General features: G+C 38.5%; 1 protein-coding gene across 1 annotated transcript; it reads right to left on the reverse strand.

Moving 5' to 3' along the window:
• Positions 1-522: 522 nt before the first annotated feature.
• LOC121265982 (protein S-acyltransferase 11) lies at positions 523-23784 on the reverse strand. The gene is made up of 5 exons (XM_041169658.1): positions 23495-23784; positions 23348-23391; positions 19281-19503; positions 15648-15946; positions 523-1348 (listed from the first exon to the last, which is right to left on the reverse strand). The coding sequence occupies exons 1-5, from the start codon at positions 23535-23537 to the stop codon at positions 857-859; spliced, it is 1101 nt and encodes a 366-aa protein (XP_041025592.1). The 5' UTR covers positions 23538-23784; the 3' UTR covers positions 523-856.
• Positions 23785-26655: the final 2871 nt, after the last annotated feature.

Genomic DNA, 26655 nt, shown 5'->3' on the forward strand with positions numbered 1-26655 from the left:
AAAGTTGAAAACTGGAGCCTCAAATTGCAAAAAGGTAAAAACCAAAGTAGTAGTTCTGCAATCAACCCTTAATTTTAACAGCTAAGAATTGTCACCTTTTAACCAATTAAGACAGCTTTAAACAAACATATACAACAGATAGAAGCATTACAAACAGTACATAACAATTAAAAAAAAAAAACGCCCGAGATAAACTTTGTTTCGGATGAACAGTAAGTGAACAATAGTTTTTTTGAGATTTTTGTTTAGAACTAGTTTTAGGAAATATATCTTACTCAGAGGCTTCAAGTAGAATTCTAGAGTCCTATATGTAAATACACCATGATACCAACATAAACAGTTAAAACATGCTAATATATAGAGTACACAGTCTTTTTAACAGAGATGGAATACTTCTATTCTCCATAAAAAAAAAAAAGTAGCATTCCTTCTTGTTTTCATAACTGTGATGGCAGCTATTTATCTCTGCTGTTTTATTGCATCTTGGACTGGGTTTGATTGAAGCTTCGGGAGAGAGGAGGCTGAACATGATAAATCTTTCTTTTTTCTCTCATAAACTATCAAATAGATGTATGTTTCCTCTTCTGAATTCATTTATCCTTGTTATAATTCAATCAACAAACATTTATGTAGCTGTAATATGAACAACTACAGGGGTGGACTCAGACGTACAAACAGTTTGCTAGCATTACATGAATGACTAACCTCATGGAAAGATGGCTACAAATGTCTTCATCCAAACAAGTGGGTTGTGGCTGCAGTTCGTTTCACAGGTGAATTCACATGCCCAAAAAACTAAATTATACAAACAAAAGCAGTCACTGCAAGAAGCAGATCACCATAAATACATATACAGCTAGCTCCCCTTCGTCTCGTGTCTCTTCCGAGATCTTGAAAAATTTGGCAAATATCTTGATAGAGAATATGGGCATTCAAAAAAACGAAATAGATTTTGGCAATCTTTTCTCCCAATAATTTCTTCATTTCCCCGTGTACTTAAGTGACTTAAATATGTTTTACCTTCATATATAAAACAAAGCTGCTGCCACAGAAGAACGCTCAACCCTATCTGCACTGAAACACTAGAAACAAAAAGATATACTAGAACAAGCCCTCTTGCGGATAGTAGCACTGTAGACCTTAGAAAAGCAAGAAAAATTTCCATCATAGCTCTCAAGGCCAAATCCATGTTAAACCCACTGAAATGGCCCAACCTATATCTTAATGGAGGCCATATGCGCAGCCCTGCATATGCAGACATGATTGACACATAGATTGTACTAGTGACAGCTGAAATGAGGAAGAGAATGAAATACCGGTGATTTGCTGCACCAACACAGTTCCCAATCTGCAAGACAATTATAATGGTTAGCCAGCTATAGAATAGATTGGATCCTCCGAGTTTTTAATTTGCCACACAACTAATAATAAAATTCCTCATTCGGCTACCAAATATAAAAATCATAGGGAAGAAAATAGAGTTATGAAAGGAATCAAACATGCAGTATTTCCAGAACAAGTTATTCAGTGTAGAGGTACTCAAATTGGATCAATGATCAATTTGTTGTGAGCTCAAATTTTCACAGCAAAATCCCATAACCCTATTGTCAAGACACACAATCCAGTTTCATTTTATGCAGATGTAAAATCTAATTTAATACTTCGGGCAATACAATCCAAAGCAACAGATAAGATATTAACAATAGTCAGACTATAAGGCAGATTTACAAAGAAGTTTTAGCCCATCACGCACGAGTAGAAAAATATGTCATATTGTTAACAGATTCTCAAAACAAACAAAAAGAAAAAGGAATTTGTAGGAAGAAAAACAGATCTTAGACCTAGCTTACCCTAGAACACCAAAAGCCAAAGCCCAATTGCGGCAACTTTTAATTATTTCAACAGTTACCTATTTTTTGAGAAAAAAACATAATTTTTTTTAATATTTGTTTTAATTGTAGCCTGCCGTGTTTTGATTCTAAAATCTGAATTTAGTTCTATGGTTTTTTATGCAAAGCTTGTTTAAAGAGGGTTTAGCTAAAGTTGTAACAGCAGCTTTCAACCCGACTTTAATGGCATTTTCTACCCCTATCTCTAGGTGATTGTGCGTGGATAAATAGTTTTTTTGCCTTCTGAAAATTATTTTATTCCTCAGATCATACAAGGATTGCATCAATTGGCATTGGAGCAAATTCTGAAATGGTGCAATTGAACAGCAGATTTGGAATATTTACTCAGGTTTGCAGATACCAAGGAGAAATAATCATTCTCATGGATTAGTCACTTAACCATCTCAGAACACAGCCCTTGATCAACCCAGTGATCAATATGATTTAAGATTTAAAGCAGATCGAAGGTTTCGCCCAATTCATTGTGCAAAGATAGATTTCTTCTAAAGATGGCAAAGCATCAGAGGATGTACAAGTTCAAGACTTTGTTCCCTGGTATGGGGAGTCCCCAACTATTTACAGCGTCTACTGTAAAAAGAGTAGTCTGGTATAAGGAAATTCTTTGCTGTATCCCATTCATGAATGGAACACTTCAATGAAAGCTTTTATTTAAGCTAAATATGCCGAAGACCTGCTTAAACCCGCTTCTATTGACATCCTTCAATTTTCAATTTTCTATTGACCCCCCCGTGCTAACAAATAGACCCCTTTCATCACTCTTTTTGTTTTTTTCTTATAAGTAATAAAGATTTTATTCATACGAATGAAATAGGCATCGCCCGTGTACATAGAAAGTATACAAAAGAAAACACCTAATTACATTCTAGCTAAGGAAAGTCAGTCATGGACATTGTTTCCGTCAAGTACAATAGCTGAAAACCATAACATTAAAGTGCACATAAAACAATTCTGAAGCTCCTCCATTGTGCGTTCCCTATCTTCAAAACATCTCTCATTCCTCTCTGACCATGTGCACCACATGATACACAACGGGATTATCTTCCACACTACCGCCATTTGGGGACAACCTTGAAGCTCCTTCCAACAGGCCAATAAATCCACCACCCGGGGAGGCATTACCCAAGTAATATCCATTATTCGAAAGATCTCATTCCATAACCCCCTCGTGACCTCACAATGCAAAAGTAAGTAATCTACAGATTCTCCCTTTTTTTGCACAAATAGCACCAATACATCACTATGATTCCCCTCTTTCTTAGATTGTCCGTAGTCAAGATCTTACCAAGAGCGGCAGTCCATACGAAGAAAGCGACCTTAGTAGGCACCCATGATCTCCAAATCCTCTTCCATAGAAATGATACATGGCCTTGGGTTGACAACATCTTGTAGTAGTTCCTGACTATACATTTTTTACTACCATTAGCCCTCCATTGCAACTTATCCTCTTGAGCCGTAATATTTCCCATAGAATAGAGTAACCCGAAGAAATCAGAGACAGCATGCAATTCCCAATCATGAATATTTCTATTAAAAAGAATATTCCACTGGTAAGATCCATGAGAAAATACCCTTATATCTACAACAGATGCCTCACTGTTAGTTGCAATGCTATAAAGTGCTGGAAATCCCCTATATAAAGCGCACTCTCACACCAAACATCATGCCAAAATCTAATTCTGGAACCACCTCCCACCACAAATCTTATGTGACTTTCGAAGCCTTGCCAACCTTTCCTAATAAATTTTCATAAGCCCACACCATGTCTCCCTCTTACTTCCTTAGAGCACCATCCTCCCCACCCCTTCCCATGTCTAGAATCAATAATCTCCTTTCATAGTGTGTTCCCCTCTAAGTGGTACATTCATAACCATTTGCCCAATAAAACTTAATTGAACGTTCGCAAATTGCAAATCCCCAAGCCTCCATTTGGAATAGGAGAACAAACCTTATTCCAGTTAACTAAATGGAATTTGGTTTCCTCCCCCATTCCCCCCCCCCCCCCCCCCCCCCCCCCAAAACAAAAAAGACCGGAATAATCTCTCAATTCTGATCACCACCCCTGCAGGCAAAGGAAAGAGCGAAAGGAAAAAAGTGGGGAGATTGGTTAATGAACTCTTAATTAAAGTAATCGACCCCCTTTCGATAGATACATCCGTTTCCACCTAGCAAGCGTCCTCTCTACTTTCTCCACCACCCTATCCCAAATGGCTCGAGCCTTAAAATTGGCCCCCAGCGTCAGACCCAAATAATTCATAGGCAAGGACGACACCTTGCAATCCATCAACCGTGCCAAGTTGTTAATATTAGGCACCGCACCCACCACAACCATCTCGGATTTACTAAGATTAACCTTAAGCCCCAACACTGCTTCAAAGTATAGCAAGAGAGCTCGCAAAGATTAAATCTGACCAGGATCCGCATCACAAAATAAGAGTGTATCATCTGCAAATAAAAGATGAGAGAGTGAAGTAGTACCATTTGTGCCATTACCCACCGAAAAACCGGATAAAAAGCCTCCACCAACAGCAACCTTCACCAACCGCCCCAGTGCCTCCATGACAATGACAAACAAGAGAGGAGACAAGGAGTCCCCCTGCCTCAAACCACGTGAGCTGTTAAAGAACCTAGCAGAAGTACCATTAACTAATACTGAAAAGCGGATAGTAGATATACAACAACAGATCCAAGAAATCCACTTGTCACCAAAACCACACCTACCAAGCAAGTAAAGAAGGAAATCTCAATTCACATGGTCATAAGCCTTTTCCATGTCAAGCTTTCAAAGAATATCTGGTACTCCTTCCCACAACCTATGATCAAAGCACTCATTGGCAATAAGCACCGAATCCAGGATCTGTCTCCCCCTAATGAAGGCATTTTGAGGCTCAGAAATAATATGTTCCATCACTGAGCTAAGCCTGTTTGCCAGGACCTTGAAGATAATTTTATAGACTCCACTCACCAGGCTTATGGGGCAAAAATCTTCAACTACCATAGCCCCATGTTTCTTTGGAATAAGAGCAATGAATGTCACATTTAAGTTTTTCTCAAATTTATGGAAAGAATGAAATTCTGCAAAAACCTGCATAATATCACATTTTAATACATCCCAACAAGCCTGGAAGAAACCCATCGAGAAACCATCTAGGCCCATTGCCTTGTCCTTCGCCATGTTACTAATAACCTTACACACCTCATCTTCCTCAAATGCCCTTTCGAACCCATTAGTACTTTGTGAATCAATAGACTCGAATGGCAAGCCATCAAGTTTTGGCCTCAGGCATACAGGTTCCGAAAGGAGGTTCTCAAAATGCTGCACAATATGATTTTCCAACTCACCAGAGGATGAAAGCACTTGGGTACATGAGTGGAGTGACTCAATCATGTTACTGCGTCGATGTGAATTCGCCACTTTATGGAAGAATTTCGTACATTTATCACTCTCTTTTAGCCAAAGGGCCCTGGATTTTTGTCGCTACGAAATCTCTTCCTCAATAGCACCTTCTCAAGATCAGTTACAACTGCTCTTTTTCTAACAAGGGCCTCCTCCGAGAGGTCTCCCGTCAATTCTCTGTTCTCCAAATCTAGTAGTTCCTCCATAAGAGTATTCTTTTGATTGTCAATGCTACCAAATACCTCCAAATTCCACTTCTTTAGATCTTGCTTCAAAGCTTTGAGCTTACAAGCTAGAATGAAACTGGGGTTGCCTGTAAACATATAAGAGGACCACCAAGAACGCCCCTTCTCTACAAAACCTTCCGCTGCTAATCACATATTTTCAAACTTGAATGATTTGCGTCTACCAATAATACCTCTACAATCCAAGACAATAGGAAAATGGTCAGAATACACACGGGGCAACCGTTTCTGAGAAAGATCAGGAAAATATGCTTCCCACAACGGGGAGACAAGGAACCTATCCAATCTTGACCATCCCCGACCATTAGACCATGTGAACTCGCCCCCAAGAAGAGGGAGATCCATAAGATCTAAATCAAATATAACTCCGAAAACTCCTCCATAGCTGCCGAATGGCGGTGAGTCCCCAAGCGCTTACTGGGAAAACAAACAATTGACTTGCCATCCTAGTTCAAATCCTAGTTCAAATTCGAATTCCCCTCTTCCCTCAAGATTCCCTCCATCTTGCAAACCTTCCATATCCATTTCGAAATCATCCAAATCTAGCCAACCTTCCAAAGACCAAGTCAACCCTAATCCTACCATACCTATTTCAGCAACCCTAGTTGCCTTATACCCAAAACCCTAATTTTTCACTCTTCCACCTCATTCCCAAACCCTAGCATCACCCTAAACTCCAAACCTAAGCCAACTCTTCCCAATCTCGAAATCAACCCTAGCCACCCCACAAAACCCTAGCTACACTTCACTATATCAACCCTAATTACCATCCAAGTGGCCCAAACATCAAGGACACCATTCAAGCCGTCAACATTGCCTCAAACACTCATAATCATCACTTAGATCATCCAAAACCCTAACCTCACCTCACTCATCCAACCCTAGCCCATCATCTTGGCGCCACACTCAAGGACAAGTCTCAAGCCGCCCACATTGATTTGCCCTCCCTAAACACTTATTCCATTCCATCATTCCATCACCCAAACACCAACCCTTTGTGGAAGGTCAAGCAAGTTGGCAAGATCACTCAATCATCATCCTCACCAAGGCAAGCTCGTGGTCCCTAGTGTTAGGGACAAGACCAGGGTCCCTAACAGCAGGCCACAACTGCGGGTGGAAGGGAGGCCCCACGCCTCCTCCATACAGGCCCCGTGGGTCTGAGGTCTACCCTAGAAGGCCTGGGCCCATTGGATGGGCCCTTCCCCTTAGCAGTCCCAGGAAAGGGACCAACTTCAGGCTCGTTGGTCTCCTTACCCTTTGGCTGATCCTTGGGCTACTGGCCCTTAAACTGCCCAATAACAAGCCCATTATCCAAACCAGAACTCAAATCCCACCCTTGATTCTCAATGCACCGTTTCAGCCACGTAATATTAACTTGCAGTATCCCCATCTGCGTTTGCATATCAGAAAAAACCTGCATTATATTTCCCTTTTGAAGGCCAACAAATCTCCTGCCAACCTCCTCACGTCCCTGAGTACCTACTAAAACAATGCTACTGTCATCCCCACTAGCCACCCTCTAGATGCTATTCTAGTTAGGCCTGCTACCCGCATGGTGCGGGGCGGGGGGTGCCCTTCCCCGCACCCCGCCCCGCACCATGCGGGGTTGGGGATTTCCGGGGGCGGGGTCCACCGCCCCGGTGCCGGGGGGCGGGGGAAAAACCCCCATCCGCCCGGCCCCCCGCCATTATGTTAAAAAAAAAATTTTTTTGGTCTAAAAATATTTTTTTAGACCAAAATTATAATATATTTTAAATAATAAATTAAAATTTATAAATATAAAAAAATTTAAACTCATTAGAGTTAGATTTTGGATTGATTTGGCCTCCTAGGCCAATCTTTATATAGGAGGCCAAGGCAATACAATAGTCATCCTTAAGCAATGTGGAACTTACTACTAAGTCCCACATTGCTTAAGGATGACTATTATATTGCCTTGGCCTCCTATATAAAGATTGGCCTAGGAGGCCAAAACAATCCAATGACTTGAATATAATTTTAAGTCTTTTATAAATTGTGTATATCTATATACAATATATTTATTTAATATATATAAATAAAATTTTTTTTTTAATGTGGGGCGGGGGCGGGGCGGGGCGGGGCCCCGCTGGGGTCATCCCGCCCCGGCCCCCGCTATACCCTCTCTATGCGGCGCGGGGCGGAAGCCGGGCGGGGCAGCGGGGGCGGGGCCCCGCTGCCCACCCCTAATTCTAGTGCCATGAATGCACCTTGAACATTTGAGCACCTCTGCACAGTGAAGCCCCTGTCCCCTTCACGATGACTAGCATAAAACCCCTTTCTCCTTGCATTCACACCATCCTCCCAGGACTCTGCAAAGCCACCGTGCCATGGCAAACTCCATCTTCATGCTTTTCACAAACTTCCACCCTCTCTCTGTAAGGATCAACCATCGACCCTCCCTAGAAATCTCAAAAGATTTTAGTTCAATGGCAATGGTTTTCCCATGCACCATTTCTCCTTCCAACCAAACAACAGTTCAGACTTTCAACCGCCAACTATACTACTGCACATCACATACTAGTTATGTGCCTTTAGAGGAGTTGCAACAAAAATGCGAGAAAGAAGTTGTTTACAATCTTGAGATATGTGAACATAGTCTGGAATCTTGTACTCAACAGCTATTGTTCGCTGCATAAGAATGGTATAGGAAGATACTTCCTTTTCATCACTCTTTAAAGGGCAAATAGAAATCATGTTTTATGGGTCCATGTACCACATCACATGTACTTCTCTACCAGAAAGAAAGTGAACAAAAGAAGGGAAAAAGGCTAACAAACAAAGAAAAACATCCTTCCTCACCACCACCACACAATCCTTTTCTTCTACTCCCACTTTAGCTACCTCAATGCTTCCCTTCTCTCCTTTCCCTTCCCTTCCCCCTCCCAACTCTATCTACTCAGCTCATTGTACACTCCCTGCTACTTCCCTCTTCACCAATATATTAAAGAAAGGGAAATTCCAGAAATAAAGAGTGGATGCAAACAACACCAATTGATGGTGTAGAGAGTCCTTAGCCAATTACCACTCCAGATTCCGTTGCTGCTTGCTATTGTTCTCCCACTCTCACTCCCTCACAATCACTTTTCCCACATTTGTCTCTCCTTTTTCATTCCCCTTCTTAATGCAAACCAACCACTTTAGAAGGGTGGAGAGTCTATCTGCTGCTTCATTTTGAGTTAACTAGTGCTTGTGGAATTTTTATCTGTACCCTATTTGGAGTAGATTGGGTCATACCTCGAAAAGTGCTGGATCTCCTGGTGTGATGTTTGAAAAGGACGAATTGGTAGCCATCATATAGAAGTTTTCTGGAAATTGTTTCCTCCTTGCTTGATGTGGTGTATTTGGAGAGAGAATTTATCAGAGATTTGAAGTTGTGAGAAACCAGTGTGCAAAGCTGGGATGACAATGTGGCCCAAACAATTCGAGCCAGGTAAATGACTTGAAGAACATTAAAAACATTGTGTGGTGCTAGAATACCTTTTAAGTTGGTGAAATTCTATAAGATTGCTAATAGATCGGCTATATCTATGGAGAGAGAAATGATCGGAGGTTCAGGCCTCGATTGTTTTCAAGAAACTTTTCAAATCATCTCATCTCATCTAATCATTACAACTTTCTCAAATTCTCATACAAAATAAAATAAACAATTCAACTTTTTCAAATCCCAAAATAAAAATAATATTAAAAAGATATATTCTAATAATATTTTATTCAACTTTCAACTTTTATCTCAACTCATCTCATCTCATCTACGAAAACAAATGAGGCCAATTGTAAGAAACCAGTGGGAGGGCTTAAGGGGGTTTGTTTTCTCCAAAAAACCCTTATCTTTGGGTGGCTTCTTATACTTACATGTATGTGTGTGTGTGTGTGTGTATATATATATATATATATATATATATATATTTTATCTGTCCCTAGTTTTCAGTATTTCTATCACTAGTTTCAAGTTCAACTAGAACAATCGCTCTCTCTCTTCCCCCATATATATATATATATATATATATATATATATATATATATTATCTGTCCCTAATTTTCAGTATTTCTATCACTAGATTTCAAGTTCAACTAGAACAATCGCTCTCTCTTCCCCACCCCCCCCCCCCCCCCCCCCCCCCCCCCCCCCCCCCCCCCCCCCCCCCCCCCCTCTCCTTCTCTTGGTGGGTATTTTCAGTAATTCATGCAGGGGAGATAGACTAATAAGCCTCTTCCTTAATTGCTATCAACTATCACTAGATTGCAAGTTCTACTAGAACAATAGTTCTCTCTCTCTCTCTCTCTCTCTCTCTCCCTCCCCTATTGATTGGTATTTTTGGTAATTGTTTTTATAAAAATATTATTTTTGCTGTTCACACAGGAGATAACTCCTTTTTCCTTTCTTCCTCACGGATAATCAGTTCTCACAAGTGGGCTTAGTTTAGTTACTCTTTTGGTTTGAGGGAGATAACTTTGTTCTCACAAGATAGCTGATCATGGGTCGCTTGAGTTGATTTCCAATAGAATCAAAGTTGTTTGAGTTTCTACAAAAGGATGGAGTCTCAATAGTGCGTATAAATGAAAGGAACAGAGGAGTGATCGATTTAATGTCACTGGGAAGGTGAGCATCACTCAGTTCATTTCAGTTGTGGTAACCCTTCTCCAAACAGAAGATTTAGTAGATCTTACTAGGTTTTTGTGGGTGGCTAACAGAGTAGACAAAGCTCAATGTCTGTCCAATAGTCAAGGCAGGTTTTTGGCCTTAGCATAACACGAAAGTGGAGGCCAGCAGGTCATCATTTCAGCTGAAAAGAGGCCACCATGAATGCAAAGTTATCAAAGAGGACCTGAGAAAGGGTATTAGAATTCTTCCACACTTTTTTTATAAGTAATAAGAAGTTTTATTAAGACAAGTAAATAGGCATAGACCAAGTACATAGGAAGTATACAAACGGAAACACCTAAATACAAGGCTAGGAGCTAGAAAAAGGTAGAAGAAAATCATGAAGATTATCCCCATTCAATACAAGAACATTCAGCCAAAGACATAAAGTTAGGCAGAAAAACTCTGTGAATTGTCCCCATGAACGTTCTCTACCATCAAAACACCACTCATTCCTTTCCAACTATAAGCACCACATCAAACATAAAGGAATCATCTTCCAAATTGCAGCAATGCAATGACTACTCATAAACCCTTTCCAACAAGCCTATGGATTCACCACCCCCCAAGCAATACCCGTCCTACTGAAAATCTCATCCCAAATAGGTCTTGGTCACCTCACAGTGCAGAAATAAATGATCAACGGATTCACCGTCTTTCTTACACAAGTAGCACCAATCTAAGCAGATAATAACAAGCTTTCCCAAATTATCCATAGTCAAGATTTTCCCAAGAGACCAACCAGCAGAAAAAAGCAACTTTACTAGGCACCCAGGATCTCCAAATGCACTTCCAAGGAAATTGATTGACACAATAGCAAGTCAGCGCTTTGGGTTACCAGCATGATTCCACAGCAATCTGTCCTCCCGTCCCTGCACATTCTTCATATCATGCACCCTACTGGAAAAATCTGAAACAACGGGCACTTGCCAATCATGAACATCTCTAATAAATCTCACATTCCATTGAGGGATATTATTAGAAAAAATGACAGAATCAGCCACTGTAGCTTCTTGGTCCCTTGCAATCCTAAAGAGAGAAGGGAAAGCATTCTTAGGAGCCAAGTCCCCACACCAAAGAGTATGCCAAAATCGAATCCTTTCTCCTCCACCCAGCTTAAAAAAAATATGAGTTGAGAAATTCGCCCAACCATTCCGAATAGATTTCCCAAATCCACACCATACACACCTTCGACTTCGTTAGAACACCAACTCCCCCAAGCCCTCCCATATTTAGCATCAATAACATTCCACCATAATGCATCCCTCTCTAAATGATATCTCCAAAGCCATTTGCCAAGAAGAGCTTTGTGGAAAAACCTCAAATTGCGAATCCCAAAACCTCCACAAGAAACTGATGAACAAAATTTATCCCAACTTACCAAATGGAACTTTCTTTCTTCCCCATGACCGCCCTACAAAAAAATGCGGAAGATCCACTCAATTCGACTAGCCACCCTAGCGGGCAAAGAAAAGAGGGATACAAAATACGTTGGAAGATTAGACAACGTACTTTTAATCAGTGTAATTCTTCCCCCTTTAGACAAATAAATCCTTTTCATCCAGCCAATCTCCTCTCAGTTTTCTCGATCAATCCGTCCCTAATCAACAAAGATTTATAGAGAGCTCCCAAGGGACGGCCAAGATATCTTATAGGGAGGGGATGAGATCTTGCAACCCAATTTGTTGGCCAAATCCATAGTGTTCGAAACAGGGTCCACTGGAACTATTTCTAACTTAGGTAAATTGACTCTAAGACCATAAACAACTTCAAAACATAACAAAAGAGGACTCTCAAAGATTGAAGATGATCTTGATTAGTAGGGCTAGGCAAAACCACTACCGGCTTTGACTCTGGCCGATGCCCGCTCTAACTCCGATTCCGGGGGAATCAGAAAAATGGAAATTCAGAGGCAGAGTTACTCTAAAAAATATTGTTGGAGTCGGATTGGCTTCGACTTCAGAACTTCCAACTCCGACTAAACAAAAATTTCGGAGCAAATCTCTGTTGTTTATCTCTGCTATTTGTTCGTTCTCTCCCCCCTCCCATTGCCTTAAACTTTACCATTTTCTATTGCTTCTCCGGAAAAAGAAAGAAAATTCTGTATTTTCTATTACCTCTTTTTCCCATGTTTGTCTATCTGTGTCTGTCCATCTGTCAGTCTATGTGTCTACAGGTTTAGCCCCAACTTTATTGAAAAAAGCTTGTTACGTGCTTTGGGTTCAAATCACCATTGTGTTTGCTTTTTATTTTTTAAAAAAAAATTTTGGTTCTAGGGCCCTTTGATTGTTAGCTTCAAGGTACCAATCCCGTTGATTCTTTGAAAAATCAACGGCAATAGATTCATCATACCCTACCCAATTTTACATGGTTTCTGCAACATTTTTGTCCCTCTGAAGGTTATCGCTTAGCTTGAAGCCTCGTGAATCGATAGCTTGGCTAGTGTATATATCTAAATATACTTCTCTTAGATTTTTGAAGGATCATCTTCGTTGTTTAATTTCCATAATTCGCTCATGGAGTTTCAGAGACATATCTCCCTCTTTATTGTTCTCTTTGCTTGTTTTCTATATTTATACGAAGCCTACAAATTCTACATTGGCGGAAGAGATGGGTGGTTCTTGTACCCCTCTAAGAGCTACAGCCACTGGTTGAGAGAAACAGGTTCAAAGTCGATGATAATCTCCCCCCCCCCCCCTATGGCTCCAACGCCAACTCCGGAAACTGCAATCAGAGTCGGAATCCACTCCGATTCAAAGACGAGGCAGAGCTCAACTTGACCTCTGACTTTGGTCGGAGTCTGAGGTCGAAATTAGGCATTCTGGAGCCCAGCCCTATTGATTAGGCTCACTGAAAATTATTGAATCGTCAGCAAAAAGAAGATGTGAGACCTTTAGGCTACCAAGAGAATCACCGCCCACCAAAAAACCCGACATGAAACTCCCATCCACTGCCGCTTCAATCATTTTACTCAATGCATCCATGACAAGAATGAAAAGGAAATGAGACGAGATCTCCTTGCCTCAAATCTCGAGAACTATTAAAGAAACTAGCCAGGGAACCATTCACCAAAATCGAAAGTCTGATTGTCGAAATGCAATAACTAATCCATGATCACCACTTCTCTCCAAATCCATATCTCTCAAGTAAATACAAAAGAAACTCCTAATTAACATTGATCGAAAGCCTCTGCCAAGAACTCCCTCAATGCATCTCCTCATAGCTTGTCCTCATCGGAATGTGGGCCCTCGGCAGTAGCTGTGAAAAAAATGCCACCTATGGTTGGGCCACCCTTTGAGTGATATGAGAGTACCAACCCCTGGGAAGCTCAATCAACAGCATCAGATAGCCACCTCCCAGCTGTAGTTCATCCATCCAATTTACACCAGGCTGTGGAGGAATGACCAATGGGTAATTTTGAGCTAGGGAAACTTAATGGTCAGGTTATTGCACATTTTGGTATTAATGGAGCTTTGTTTGTGCCATTAGACCACTGCTTGGGCTTCCCTTGAGTTGGGACAATGTCAAATTGGTCATATAGGGGGTCAAACCCAGGCAAATGAGGATTACCAACAATTCTAAGGCCATGACTATCAATTTGCCCCCTACTTGCCACGAATGCTTTCTAGTGGGCAAATGTGAGAGATAGATCCCTTTGACTTATCTTCTCCCTCACATAGTGAATAGGTTCTGGGTAAAGTCAAAGAGAAAAGAAAATAAAAAAAAATTATGGGGACTATCAATTATGACTCCGAAGTTGGTGGCTCTAAACCAAGGGGAGGATGGTGATCGATTCTTTATCACAAAGGCTAGGTTGCTATCTTGGAATGTAAGAGGTCTGAGCGGCGTAGACAATCACCTTAGAATAAAAAGTCTTCTTCGAAGATGGAAGGCATATATCATCTCTCTGTGGGAGATTAAGCTGGAATTTGTTTCTATGTCATGTGTTCAAATCTTGTGGGGATGCCACTTGCGATTGAAGTTACTTAGCATCCAATGGAATCTTGGTCATGTGGAACACAAGTGAGGTGGAAAAATTGGAATGTGTGAGGGACTATATAGTGGCTTGTTTCTTTAGGATCGTCGGCGATGGTTTCTCTACAGCCTTTGGGGGCATTTATGGGCCTAATCGTATCACAAAAGAAGGTTTATGTAGAAGAATTTGGCTGGTTTGAGTAGTTGGTGGCAAGTGTTGTGGTGTATCAGAAATAATTTCAATATTATCTTCTTTCCAAGTGAAAGGTAAGATGAAGCACATTCTTGTCCAACTATGGAGGCTTTCTCTGAATTTATATTTGTATAGGCTTTTGGATCTTCCCTACTCGAAGGAGTCTAAAAATTGGAACTCCCCTGGTCTAGAGTAGACTTTATATCAAAGTGGCTCAAGACTGGGAGATAGACGACTTCTCTGCATTCATCAATCAACTGTATTTCACTACTGGAAGATAGATAAGTTCACTGCATTCTTTAGTCAGTTGTATTCGACTAGTTTGGGACAGGGAAGTGAAGATAAGCTTCTTTGGGAGCCTTCCAAGAAAATGATGTCCAGGACTCATTCTTTCTGCAACGTTACCATACCATGATCACATTCTCTTTCCATGGAAAAGATTTTGACAGAATGAGGCCCCTTTTGAGAGCTGTGTTTTTTGCATGGACAGCCTCTTTAGGCAAGTCCTCATCATGGATATTTTAAGGAAAAGACACATTGTGACTGATTGGTGTTGCATGTCCGAGGGGTGCGGCGCGTTCAATGACCATCTTTTACTCTTTTGCAAGATAGCTTGTCCTTTGTGGAGTAATTTCTTCACACACATTGTTTCGGTTTGGATCATGCCCAGAAGAGTAGTGGGCCTTTTTTACACTTGGACATTGGGGAAGATGGTATTCCTACTTGCATTGTACAGTGTATTTTGAAGGAAAAAAAGGACAAGAATTTTGAGGATTGCGAACAGAGGTTGAAGGAGCTCAAAATGCTTTTTTAGTACTCTCTTCCCTTGCACAGCCTCTATAGACATTCATAGCCAACTTTTAATAAATATTTTTTTTTTTTTTTGGTATCTTTTTCTACTTCAAGATAGATGACTCTTGTATGCCCCTCAGATACCTAGATGTGCCTTTTGCATAATTTAGATGTTGTTTGGATAGTGAGTTGAGATGAAAGTTGAAAGTTGAATAAAATATTGTTAGAAATATTATTTTTTTAATATTATTATTGTTTTGGAATTTGAAAAAGTTGAATTGTTTATTATATTTTGTGTGAGAATCTGGCAAAATTGTAATGATGAGATGAAATGAGAAGAAACACTTTCACCATCCAAATGGGGCCTTAATGAAGTTTTATCACTTACCAAAACAATTATTCAAATGGCTATCATAACATGTAATTAATGTATGACAAGAGAGATTAATAAGCTGAAAAGGTAAGAAACACTTACAAATGGGCAGTGATGATCCATATCCAATATGCAGATTCCACATGAACGGCAATGATGAGTCCTAGGTGACTTTGGTTTTGAGCAATAGTGACAGAAGGTATAGTTCTCAAATTCACCCTTTTGCACAACTGGGTAGCTACCCCACTGTATGTTTGGAGGCATGCCAGCACATTGAAATGCCGCAAGGCTGAACGAAGATATGGTAGCTATGGACAAGATCATTGTTACAATGGAGTGGAATATCCCACAGAAAGAGCTAATAGAAAAGATAACGGGGTATATGGCCCACAGACCACCACCTGCATTTCAAGAAAATATACAAAGATGAGATGCAAAAGATAAGCAGAATATGGTATCATGTAACTGATTTCACCATGTGGTGAACTGTACACCAAAATTTAAGAACAAAATGAGAATTATGCAATATGTTCAACAGATAGTAATACGGATATGTGGGGCGTACTCTTGGTTGGACATGATAAACTGAACCTTTAAAGAAATGAAAAGAAAATAAGTTTCTCATTGGAGGACATTACGAATGAGGTTTATTCCCTCGAAGATTGCATCTTTTATCCCAGTTTTCCCAAGATTATACCCACTTTAAACAAATGATAACTTCCGTACTAATAACCTAGCAGTATTCTCATAGAAAACACCATATATGTGCCTCCCCAGAAATGCTGTTGGAGAGATTGGGCTGACGAATCATATTAGAGACACAACAGCATTTGGCACCATTTTCACTAAGCCCTGCACATTTCTACTGCATTTGTTCTTCTCTTTGGTTTGACCTTCAAAATCTCACTATCACTAGAAGGCCCTCAATTTCTCATTTCCCTTTTTCCAACAAACACCTCCCTGAAACCACGAGAATAAGTACATAACTCACCAAATCTAACAAATGTTTTTGACAAATTCAGATCTAATTCTCAGTCTAATTTTTTTTTTATCCTCTTTTGATGAAAGGAAGGATGCCACTATTTTCATATATCCATTCAAATTTTAACTGGTACTAATGACTTGCAGGAGTGTCACAACAGAGTACCTAGGGTTGTGAAATTAGGGTTCCTAATTTCCAGACTTTAGTAATTTCAATTTTTGTTTTTCTTATTTCCAGCTGCTATTGAATGTTTTTAAAGTGTTGCTATAATTGATTTAGGTGCTAATTTGTTATAGAAGGCAAGTAGATGACACTTGCGTAATTTGGTCTAGTATAAGAAAAGAAAACTTACCAAAACGGGAACAAGCACTAACCTGATTTCAGGATTCTAAAGTCCTAAATCAAGGCTGCCATATCTGCTTAAATTGAAACCAAGGCAAAGGAATCTTCCTTCTCCGCAGCAAAAATCATATCTGTTGGCCTCCATTTGGTAATTTAAGTGAGTTTCTTCATCAATTTTTTTTGTGGAAGTCGCTGCCTACCTTCCAGCAACTAAATCAGTCTGATAACCCTAAGTTTTCTGCTTTTTTTTTTTAACATTCCTATGTCACCTTTTTTCAAGTCCTAACAAATTCCTAGAGGATGCAACTCTGTGTACAACTCTAGGGTCAATCCAAGGTAAATATCATTAAGCATTATCCCTAAATTTGAAATTCACCATCTTTTGTGAACCTAACATATTCCTTTCTGTTTCATCATGTCAGCAGATAGAAACTAAGGCTAGGAAGTGAAGAGATCAACTTTGGGCGAAGAAAACCAAGTGGAAAGGTCCTGCCACATGACTTTTTTCTTCAGAACATAGCTGGAAGCACTAGGTATTCATGAGTCTGCATGTCGAGAAATATACATGTTGAAAGATATTCATGAGTGATGCATTTTATATGTGGTATCCATACATGTAGTTAAGGGTAAGAGCTGGCCATTGAGAAAAATCTGCTGCACCATGACCTCAAAGGGATTTCTGTTTGGACTCTTTTTTGGGGCTGTGATGAGAATTTAAGGCCATGGTAGTCATTCTTCCAATGACTCAAATTTGTGCAGTCGCTGAAATTTTCATGATATGCAGTAGGTTGACAGTTTGCATACACTACACTTGCACCATTTTGTAGGCTCTAAAACTCACACTTGGTTCCCAAAACCAGACCAGCCATCCAGGCTATACAGTGACCATCATGCCAAATTAGAAAACCTTAGAGATGACATTGTAGGGACCTAAAGGCACACAAACCCCAAATAAGCTTGGGCTAGAATTTTCTAGGCTAAGTGCCATCATTTTTCAGGTTAAGTATTGAGCAATAGACTGGTTTCAGCAAGTCTTTAGGCCCACGACCGAAACTTGAAAGCCATATATCAGGACTCAATGACCATACAAAGAATAGAGGGCGAGTAGGGTTGCATTGACAAATGAAAGAGCATAAAAACAGACCATATTATTTCTTGCATGATAAGCAAATCAACCACATGTGATCATCCATGAAAAAGTGTTGTTTTCTCAAACTAAACAGAAGCTTTAAAAAAGAGGCATGCTACAGTTATAGGACAGAATTTGTGGATGTTTCACGGACTAAGGCGAATGTTTGTTACTGTTCATTACTGGAACGTAGAGTTACGATGGGCTACTATATCGTAATTTTCCTGAAACGTCCGTAATTTTCCTCCATGTTCCTATCATTTTTGTTAGAAAACCAGGTCTACCCAATGGCATAAAGCAGGGACAACCGTGGTAGTAATGATAATGGGTGCTTTTTCTTAGGTTGCTTAAGGAGTGTAGAGTTACGATAGGCTATATCATGATTATATTTATGTTATGAAAACTATTCCAATGTTTTGATATGAAAAACATTAATTTTATGATTAATATCATGTCATGAATGTTATGAAAACGTTATGACATGAAAGACATGTAAAAAGAAAGCATGAATGAATTCATATAATGAATGTTTATATGATGGCCATATGATGATGTTATGTACCAATACAAAATTACGCGAAGATGCGCCCACACTAAAGGAGGTTTAGAAGATGTGGTCTACCTAAGATGTAACTACCCAAGGAAATCTTGAGGCACAGTTGAAGGTATACTCCAGAAGGACTAGTCAAGGTCACAACTCAATATTGGAGCCTCTTGGAATCTATAGTATAGAATAATATGAAAATGTGTTGTTTAATACTTAAGCGATTGTTTAATGTGTTTAAGAATGTTTTCAAAGCTAAATCCTAATTCAAAATCCTTTTTCTATAGTGTAATGTACTATATAGTGAGCATCTGACTCATTTGTTGTTGTTTTTGTGTTTTCAAAGTCCCAGATAAAGAGGGTGAGGATGAGCAAGTGGGACATAATTAATCGATTAAACCTTGTCTTAGTCAAGTCCTAAGAAGTGCCAAACACAGAATTAATTTGGAATTATTATAATGTTGGGTCAATAAAACATTGTTTATTTCTAGTTACTTAAACTTGCCAAGTTTCACTTGGTTATCTCATTATAAAGGAAGTATGTTTGAGGTATTTGTTGGTGCTAAGTTAATACGTAGCAATCCTAACCCTATGAGAAGGGGGGGTTTACAAGAGTGCAACTGATACTAGAACTAGTTATGAACTATCAAAAACAAAAGCAGGTGAATGATCTCAATCATGTATGAGAGAGAGAAAGAGAGGGAGAGAAGGAGGGAGAAGAGAGTTATATTGACTTACATATCACAAATAGCATAAACACAAAAAGGATACAAACAAAGCACCGGTCTCGCAAGCGTCTCCACCAAGAGCACTTGCTTTCACGTTTCCGTGGGTTCTGCTTTGTTATGGCCCCACACCAGCCACACTTGAAAATAGGTGCATTAGATGGCAGAAGAAGGCGTAATCCACAGCCCCAGCATGTTTCCTCATGATCCTCACTGATTGTTGTAATTAAATGCTCCTATTATACGACTTTCTCATTAGCAACAATATTTCAAGCCTCTACTAACAATGCACAAACTATGTCATCAAAGTTATATGCATGCAGCAATTCATTGTGCCCCACCAACCCAATGTTGGTGAAACCACTAGGCGCACTTAAGCACAAATGCTTTCTAGAGCATATGCACAAAGCGCACATTTTTTGAAAAATTATGTATAATAACAAAAAAAAATCATAACATACAATAAGAAGTATTATGAAGGAAGATGGAAATATGTATACCTTATTAACTCAATTTATTGGAGTATTATGCAACATGACAATCAAGTAATCATCTAATTGCATCAAATCCAAACATAGCATTTTATATAATTCTCTCATGCTTTACTAAGGGCCCACTTGGAACTTGGACTATCAGTCTAATTTTAAGCTAAGTCTAACATCCAAACACCCAACTCTCAAATTACTAAACTCATCTCAATTTAAAACCTCTTTACATGTGAGACTCCCAACCTTTTCAAACTCAATACCTCTTTACACGTGAGACCCACAACCTTTTTCAACTTCCTATAAATACATCTAAACTCATCTTAACATCCAAACACATCTAAACCCATGTTAAATGGGCCCCACAAAACTCACTCCACCATCTTAACTCACTACTGTTCATAAAGAATTCAACTTATCTCAACTCAGTTCAACATCCAAACAGGACCTAAGTATACACATCTTGATATTTGATAGCCATAGTCAAACTAAAATACATGGTTGAGTTAAAATATACCATAAAGGCAATGACCAAAAAAGCTCACAAATTGTAGGTATTGTCTTCTATGATAACATAAGCAATCATATATCAATCCATCTAGAAAGCCAACTTGGACTATTATATCCGGTTCAAAGCATATACATCACATACGAAAACATGTGGCCCTATGATATGTAAATAATCTTCAATATCAACTCAATACTTGAGTACTAAAAAAAAAATCATTTTTTGGGTTCTCAACTGATATATATATATATATATATTTTTTTTTTTCAAAAAAACAAAAGCACGTTTTTTTGTGCTTTAAGCTCACTCAAAAAGTGCACTTAAAGCAAACTTTTGTAAAAGCACTTCCTTTTGTGCTTAAGCACTCTCTTACCAACACTGCACTAAAAACATTCACAACATGAGCAATCAAGGCAATTAAAGAGTTTTAGAAATTCTAATAAAAATTCATAAATAAGGATGACAAAGCCATAATTACACTGCAATTGATTATGCGCCTATAAACAAACTAGCTCACTCAAGCTGTATAATCTTTTTGTGATATGGTGTTATAAGCGCAAGAGGAATGGGAAATCTGGAGCATCTCTGATTGCATTTATTTCATTGCTAGGGACCTTAGGTGATGCAGGAAAAGGGCTTTCATACCAAAATTAGTGTAGGACAAAGGGTGGCAATACCAAATCTGATATAGGAGTTTCTGGGCCACAACCTTTTATAGGAGTTCGGATGAGCTAGGATCCTGGTGAAAAAAGGACTAAAAATAGTAGGGAATATACAGTTTCTAATGGTGTAAGGGAAGAGGTATGGTATAACGATCAAACAAAGGGGACAGGTTTGGGCTTGGGTTTATGTTCCTTGGTTGTGAAAGGTAATCAAACTTGATTGGACTTGGGTTGTTTAGGAGTGCTAACGGATGGATTGGCGCTTTGGGATATTGTAAGATCAGAAATAGGAGATGCGAATCAGATCTAATAATAGTTCCACAGAGATTTTATTTTCCAGGCACTTTGTCACTCTTTTTTATGGGAACCAAGGTGGGCCTAGGTTCTTGAAACGAGTTCTCATCGGGTCTAGATTCTCCATCCATTTGACTTGAATTTGGCTTTCTTGGGTGAGTTTTCAATTTGATTGTGGGTTTAAGGGATTTCATTCCCACGGGTTCATATCACTTTTGTACAACTTTTATCATCACAAGTTATATATATATATATATCATTTAAAAAGCGGGACAAAGAACTACAATGTCTAAACATGAGATCACTTGTGATGTCTCTGGATGACTTGTTTCATACATCCTCCTAAAATACTAAACCAAAAGCACACTATCTAAGAAATGCTCAGAGGACAACTGCAAAATTTGGTTGTTAAGACCATGTCAACAGATTGCTATATTCAAGTTGACTGAGGCTTAAAGTATTCAACAGATTGCACAATTAATGATGCCAGTGGCCACCTGCATGTGGCTCATGGAATTTTGAGGACATATGAACTTGCCCAATTAGTATTTTGCCAGTGTACATATAATATGTTGCAATCCTGAAACATATGCCCACAGACAAAAGAATATACTAAGATATATGTGTGCTTGTATGGATAAGTGAATTAATCACATAAGTGGCACACCCACTAGGATTCAGAAGTAATGCAGCTTTGACAACAGTAAGATATCAACAGATAAGAGCCAGAATTCAATCCAAGAGGGCCATGTGCTTTGAAGAGTGACTGCCTTACTTCCTAGTAGAATGAGCAAGTCTTCAACGTTTAATTTGTCTTATATTATATTCTTCCTAGTAGATCGGGAAAGTCCTAGATCACACTGTCTAATTATGTAACGTGTTCTCCTAGTATAATTTTTTTTTTTTTTTATGTTGGAGAACCTCTCCAAGGCAGGGCCCTTCAGACCCACCCTTGCAGAGTAAACCCCAGTCCCGTGCACCGCACCCTCGGAAGTTTCCCTAAACTGAATTGGTTAAATCGTTGGCTTTTCACTATGGGGTGTGACCCCAAAGGATTGTTTGCACCCATGAAGTGTTGAACCTTGGATCTTGAAGGAAGTGATAACCCAAACCAAGGCCTTCACCACTTGCAATAGTTCAGCATCTAAAGGAGAAAACAACATCTATATAAAAGGGAAGTTGGATAATAGTTGGATAAGAGAATAGGACAAGGAATTTTCCCACTCACAGTTTCTCTTGAGTTCTTCTTGAAGCTTTATTGTGTTTTTTATTTGCAATAGGATCAGAGGGATAGTTGCTCTCTTCACGTAACTTCATTTCAGAATTTGATAATTGACATTTAGCAGCAATAGAAACTAATGAACTGACTGAGCAATATTTCTACAAGCAAAAGCAGGAAATGAATTTGCAGCAAAAGAGTCCGGAACTGAAAATTACAATTAGGTTGCGATAAAAATTTGTAATTTCCTGGAAATTTTACAAGTTCTGTAGGTCCAACATTGCAACTCTAAGCTTTCAGCTAAAAGCCATAAAGATCCAAAATTAGAATGTAGGATATATATTTTAACTCGCAGTTTATGGGCTTAGCGTTACATAGAGAAGAAATTTGGTTCATATATCTTGTTCATCTTGATTGATTATCAGTCCCCACCCCCTCTCCCCCACCCTCTCCTCTCTCTCCCTCCTCCTCAAACACGTGCTATTTTATTTACATATTCGAAATTCAGGAATAACAACTATCTTTACTTCTCTTCCCTGTTTTGCATGAATTCGTTTATCTCAAACACTCCGTTTTCATGCTATTGACTATAAAGGAAAAGCATACTCACCGCAACTTAAAAAGAGGCTATGGAGAAACTGAGGAACATAATTCATCATTTCTCTGGAAAAAACTGAAGGCAATGTATACCCTTTTCTGCATTCGATACTTATGTTTCAGTTTTCATGAGCAGTGTTAGGAGCATCGTATTAGAGTCCAACACGCAGAACTATACTTGTATCCTCATAACCTTAGGTTTACTTTGCGTTGACTATGAAGCAATCTTATCTCTGTTACCTCTATCTCGGCATGGATTTCTCATAAAATTATGGCAAGTAGTATCAAAGGGGAAAAAAAGATCTAGGTACTTACAGAAAGTTGGGAATTCCCTTCATTGTGTAACTGTGCCGGCCTTTCTACCAAAAATTGAGAACACAACCCAAAAATAAGAGAGATGAAACCAACGCAAAGAGTTCAGAATTTTCCAAAAAAAAAAAAAACTTAATGCTGAATAAATACCTTTGATCTGAACGTGATTTAGAAGGTGAGCATTAGTAGCCATTTTAGCTACCAGAAAGAGTAGAGAAAATGAGGTGGAGGGGATGTTATCCCTCTCGTAATTTGGGTTTGACTTCGGAATTTGGAAAACTTAGGACCCGTTTGGTAGCTGAGAAATTACCGAATCTAATACTTATATTGTGGAAGAAATATGAAAGAGAGAACAGCATATTTAAAGTGGTAGTTCGGATTTTAACATAAATTCTATCGTACATGAAACCGGAAGTCTCTTTGTTTTCTTCTTCTTGGCCGTGTGTTCTCTCTTTTATCTCGTCCAAAATTAATTTATTTGTTAAAAAGTATGGCAATAACCATTATTTTATGAGAAAATTTTCTCGTCAACCGTTTTAAACGTTTTATGCTATACACCTTACGTGGCATTCCGGTTCACTAACAAATAAAAAATAGAACCCGATTATACATTAGTTGTACTCTCTGTACATCTTACATGGTATTTTTTTTTTTTCACTCAACACATTAAATGTACTGCGGTTACAGCCAACAGTAGGCTGATGTAAATAATTTTTCTAAAAAATAAACCGATTCTGCCTCCAATCATCTCTCTCGCCCCAAGACTCCTCTCCTCCCCTCCCCTCTTCTATGTGAATTTCCATCTCCCCCTACTCATGCTTCATCTTCCCGTGCACAAAGTCATCCATTAAAACATCGCTGACATTAGTGAAAATCAAACCAACCCAAAACTAAGATCGAGAGGAGAGAGAGAGACAGAGTGCTTGAAGAGAGAGAGGACTTATGTGAGAGAGAGAGAGCTCGATGAGAGAGAGAACTCAATAGAGAGAGATGGGCAGGGGTTCGGTGAGAGAGAGCTTGAGGAGAGAGAGAGAGAGAGAGGGGGGTTCAATGAGAGATAGAGGTCAGAGAAAGAGTTTGAGCAGAGAGAGATTGAAATCAGAGTGATGGGTCTAACATTAAAAAAAGAAAAGTTACTTCAGGTGTGGGGTGTGAAGTGAATAGTAGCTGATGTAGCATATCTAAGGCTGTAAGTAATACGGTCCGGACTGAGAAAAACCGATCGGACCAGATCGAATTATGGATTGGTCAGTCTCAGTCCCAAAATATGTAGACTGATGACATTTAGTCCAGCTCTAGGGTCTACAAATTTTGGACTGGACCGAACCGAATTGAACCGAACCCCCATATATATTTTTTAAAAATATTTTTAATAATTTAATAATTATTTTTATATAATAATTATATAAGTTGATGATGTAATTTTTATCTAATTTATTATCCTTGACCATATAAAATATAAAATATCCTTGACCATATAAAATATAAAATAATATATGTTATCAATTAATAATAAATCATAAATCATATGATAATTTAAATCATTATATGTAAATAGTTAATAGTTAATACATCATACATTCATACATACTCTACTATTTACATTTAATTAAAATAATTTGGTAATTTTTTTTAAAATACATAAGTTGCAAGTAAGCATGAATAATCTATGTACAATGAAATTATTAGATAGTCATTAACATTAGCTCGAGCGGGATGTCAAGCGTGGCTCAAGCGAATATTGGGATTTGTGTCTCGCTCAAACTCATTATCACGCGAGACTTGAGCGAACTCACGGGTTGAGTTTTGCTCGAGCCCACTATCGAGCGCACCTCAAGCGAACTCATGGTTAGAGTTTTGCTCGACCGTTAGTCGAGCGAACTAACTGTTTCTCGATTTTTCAAGTCCAAAACTAGTCTCTACCCCCCAATTAATAATGAAAAATTTTATTCATAAGTCTCACACACCACCTTTTTTATTTTTTTTTTATTTTTTTCTTATCAAATGTGTGGTATATAGATGATGAGTACAATAATTCAATTATTTTAAGAAGAATAAAAATAAAAAATAAGTTTAAAATAAATTTAAAGTAAATTTAAAAAAATAAAAAATAGAATAAAAAAAATTGTGGTGTGTTGTATGTGAGGCTTATGAATAGCAATGCTCATTAATAGCAATGCTTATTAATAATTATGCATACTAAAGAGTAAAGTTTAAGCAAGTAGTAACAATCAATATCATAAATATAATTATAGTAAAATACTTTTTTAATGAGTTAGTTACATAATCTACATTAATAATTCACTTAATTTTAATTTAGTAATTTAAATAATTTTTTTATTAATTTATTGAAAAAAAAAAGATAATAAAATAATAAAATAATTAAGCCGGAGCGACCGGACCGGACCGGAACGATAGCTACCGGTCCGGTCTGGACCGAACATTGGTCGCTATAGATGTTCGGTCCGGTCCGAGAAAAAACCGGACAGAACCGATTTACACCCCCTAAGCATATCTCTTATTTGATTAATATCAAAATTCTGCTAAATTTAAAATTTTGACTGTACAAGTAGTTTTGACGAAAAAATATTGAGTAAAATCAAATTTTGTTTGAAAAAGTATACCATCAAATATAGCAAAGCCAACAACCCAAGTAGTAACCAACTTTAATTTTGTAACAAAGTCTAAGAGCATGTTTGAGTTTTCGCTAGGGCTTTCAATAGCTTTAAAATCTCTTTAATGATAAAAATTAACTTATTTGGTTGTTAATGTATGTTTAAGAAAAAACATTATTGTCCTTTTTCAAACATAATATTTTAGAAAGTGCAAAACTTGGATCCAATTTAAAAGAAGGATATCAATGAGCAAAATCCCTTTATAAGTTTCAAATAATTACAAATTGTCTTCTATCTTTTCATTTACTCCATTGAAATTAACAAGCAACACACCTCCTCCTCCAAATAACTCCCATAAGCTCGACGCCTTCTTCCAAAAGTCTCCCATTAGCTTGGCATTTCCTTCAATTACTGAGAAGTCTCTCAGTCATATTTGGCCTACATCGCCTCTCTTAGTCCGACACCTCCTCCATTGAGTAGTCTCCAACCAATCCGATTTATGTGGTTTTCTTCTCCAACATAGTTTCCCCCGTGGACTTCCAAAAATACCCTATTGCTTTTCAAAAACTATCTCCTTTCTATTGCACCCTAACCAAACTGATCTATTTCTCTTCTAGACATTCTTCTCATATCGTATTTATACAACACCCTCGACTTAAGCTGCTTCATATCTAAACCATCATTCTCATCTTTCTC

Source organism: Juglans microcarpa x Juglans regia, chromosome 5D (genome assembly GCF_004785595.1).
Source record: "Juglans microcarpa x Juglans regia isolate MS1-56 chromosome 5D, Jm3101_v1.0, whole genome shotgun sequence".
Lineage (NCBI taxonomy): Eukaryota > Viridiplantae > Streptophyta > Magnoliopsida > Fagales > Juglandaceae > Juglans > Juglans microcarpa x Juglans regia.

Excerpts from the sequence above, each read along its gene's own strand:
- LOC121265982 (XM_041169658.1), bottom strand. The coding sequence starts at position 23,537 with ATGGCTACTAATGCTCACCTTCTAAATCACGTTCAGATCAAAG. Across the intron at positions 19,504-23,347 it reads AAGGGAATTCCCAACTTTCT|GAGCATTTAATTACAACAAT; the intron begins GTAAGTACCTAG and ends GTCGTATAATAG. Across the intron at positions 15,947-19,280 it reads GTTTATGCTATTTGTGATAT|GTGGTGGTCTGTGGGCCATA; the intron begins GTAAGTCAATAT and ends CTTGAAATGCAG.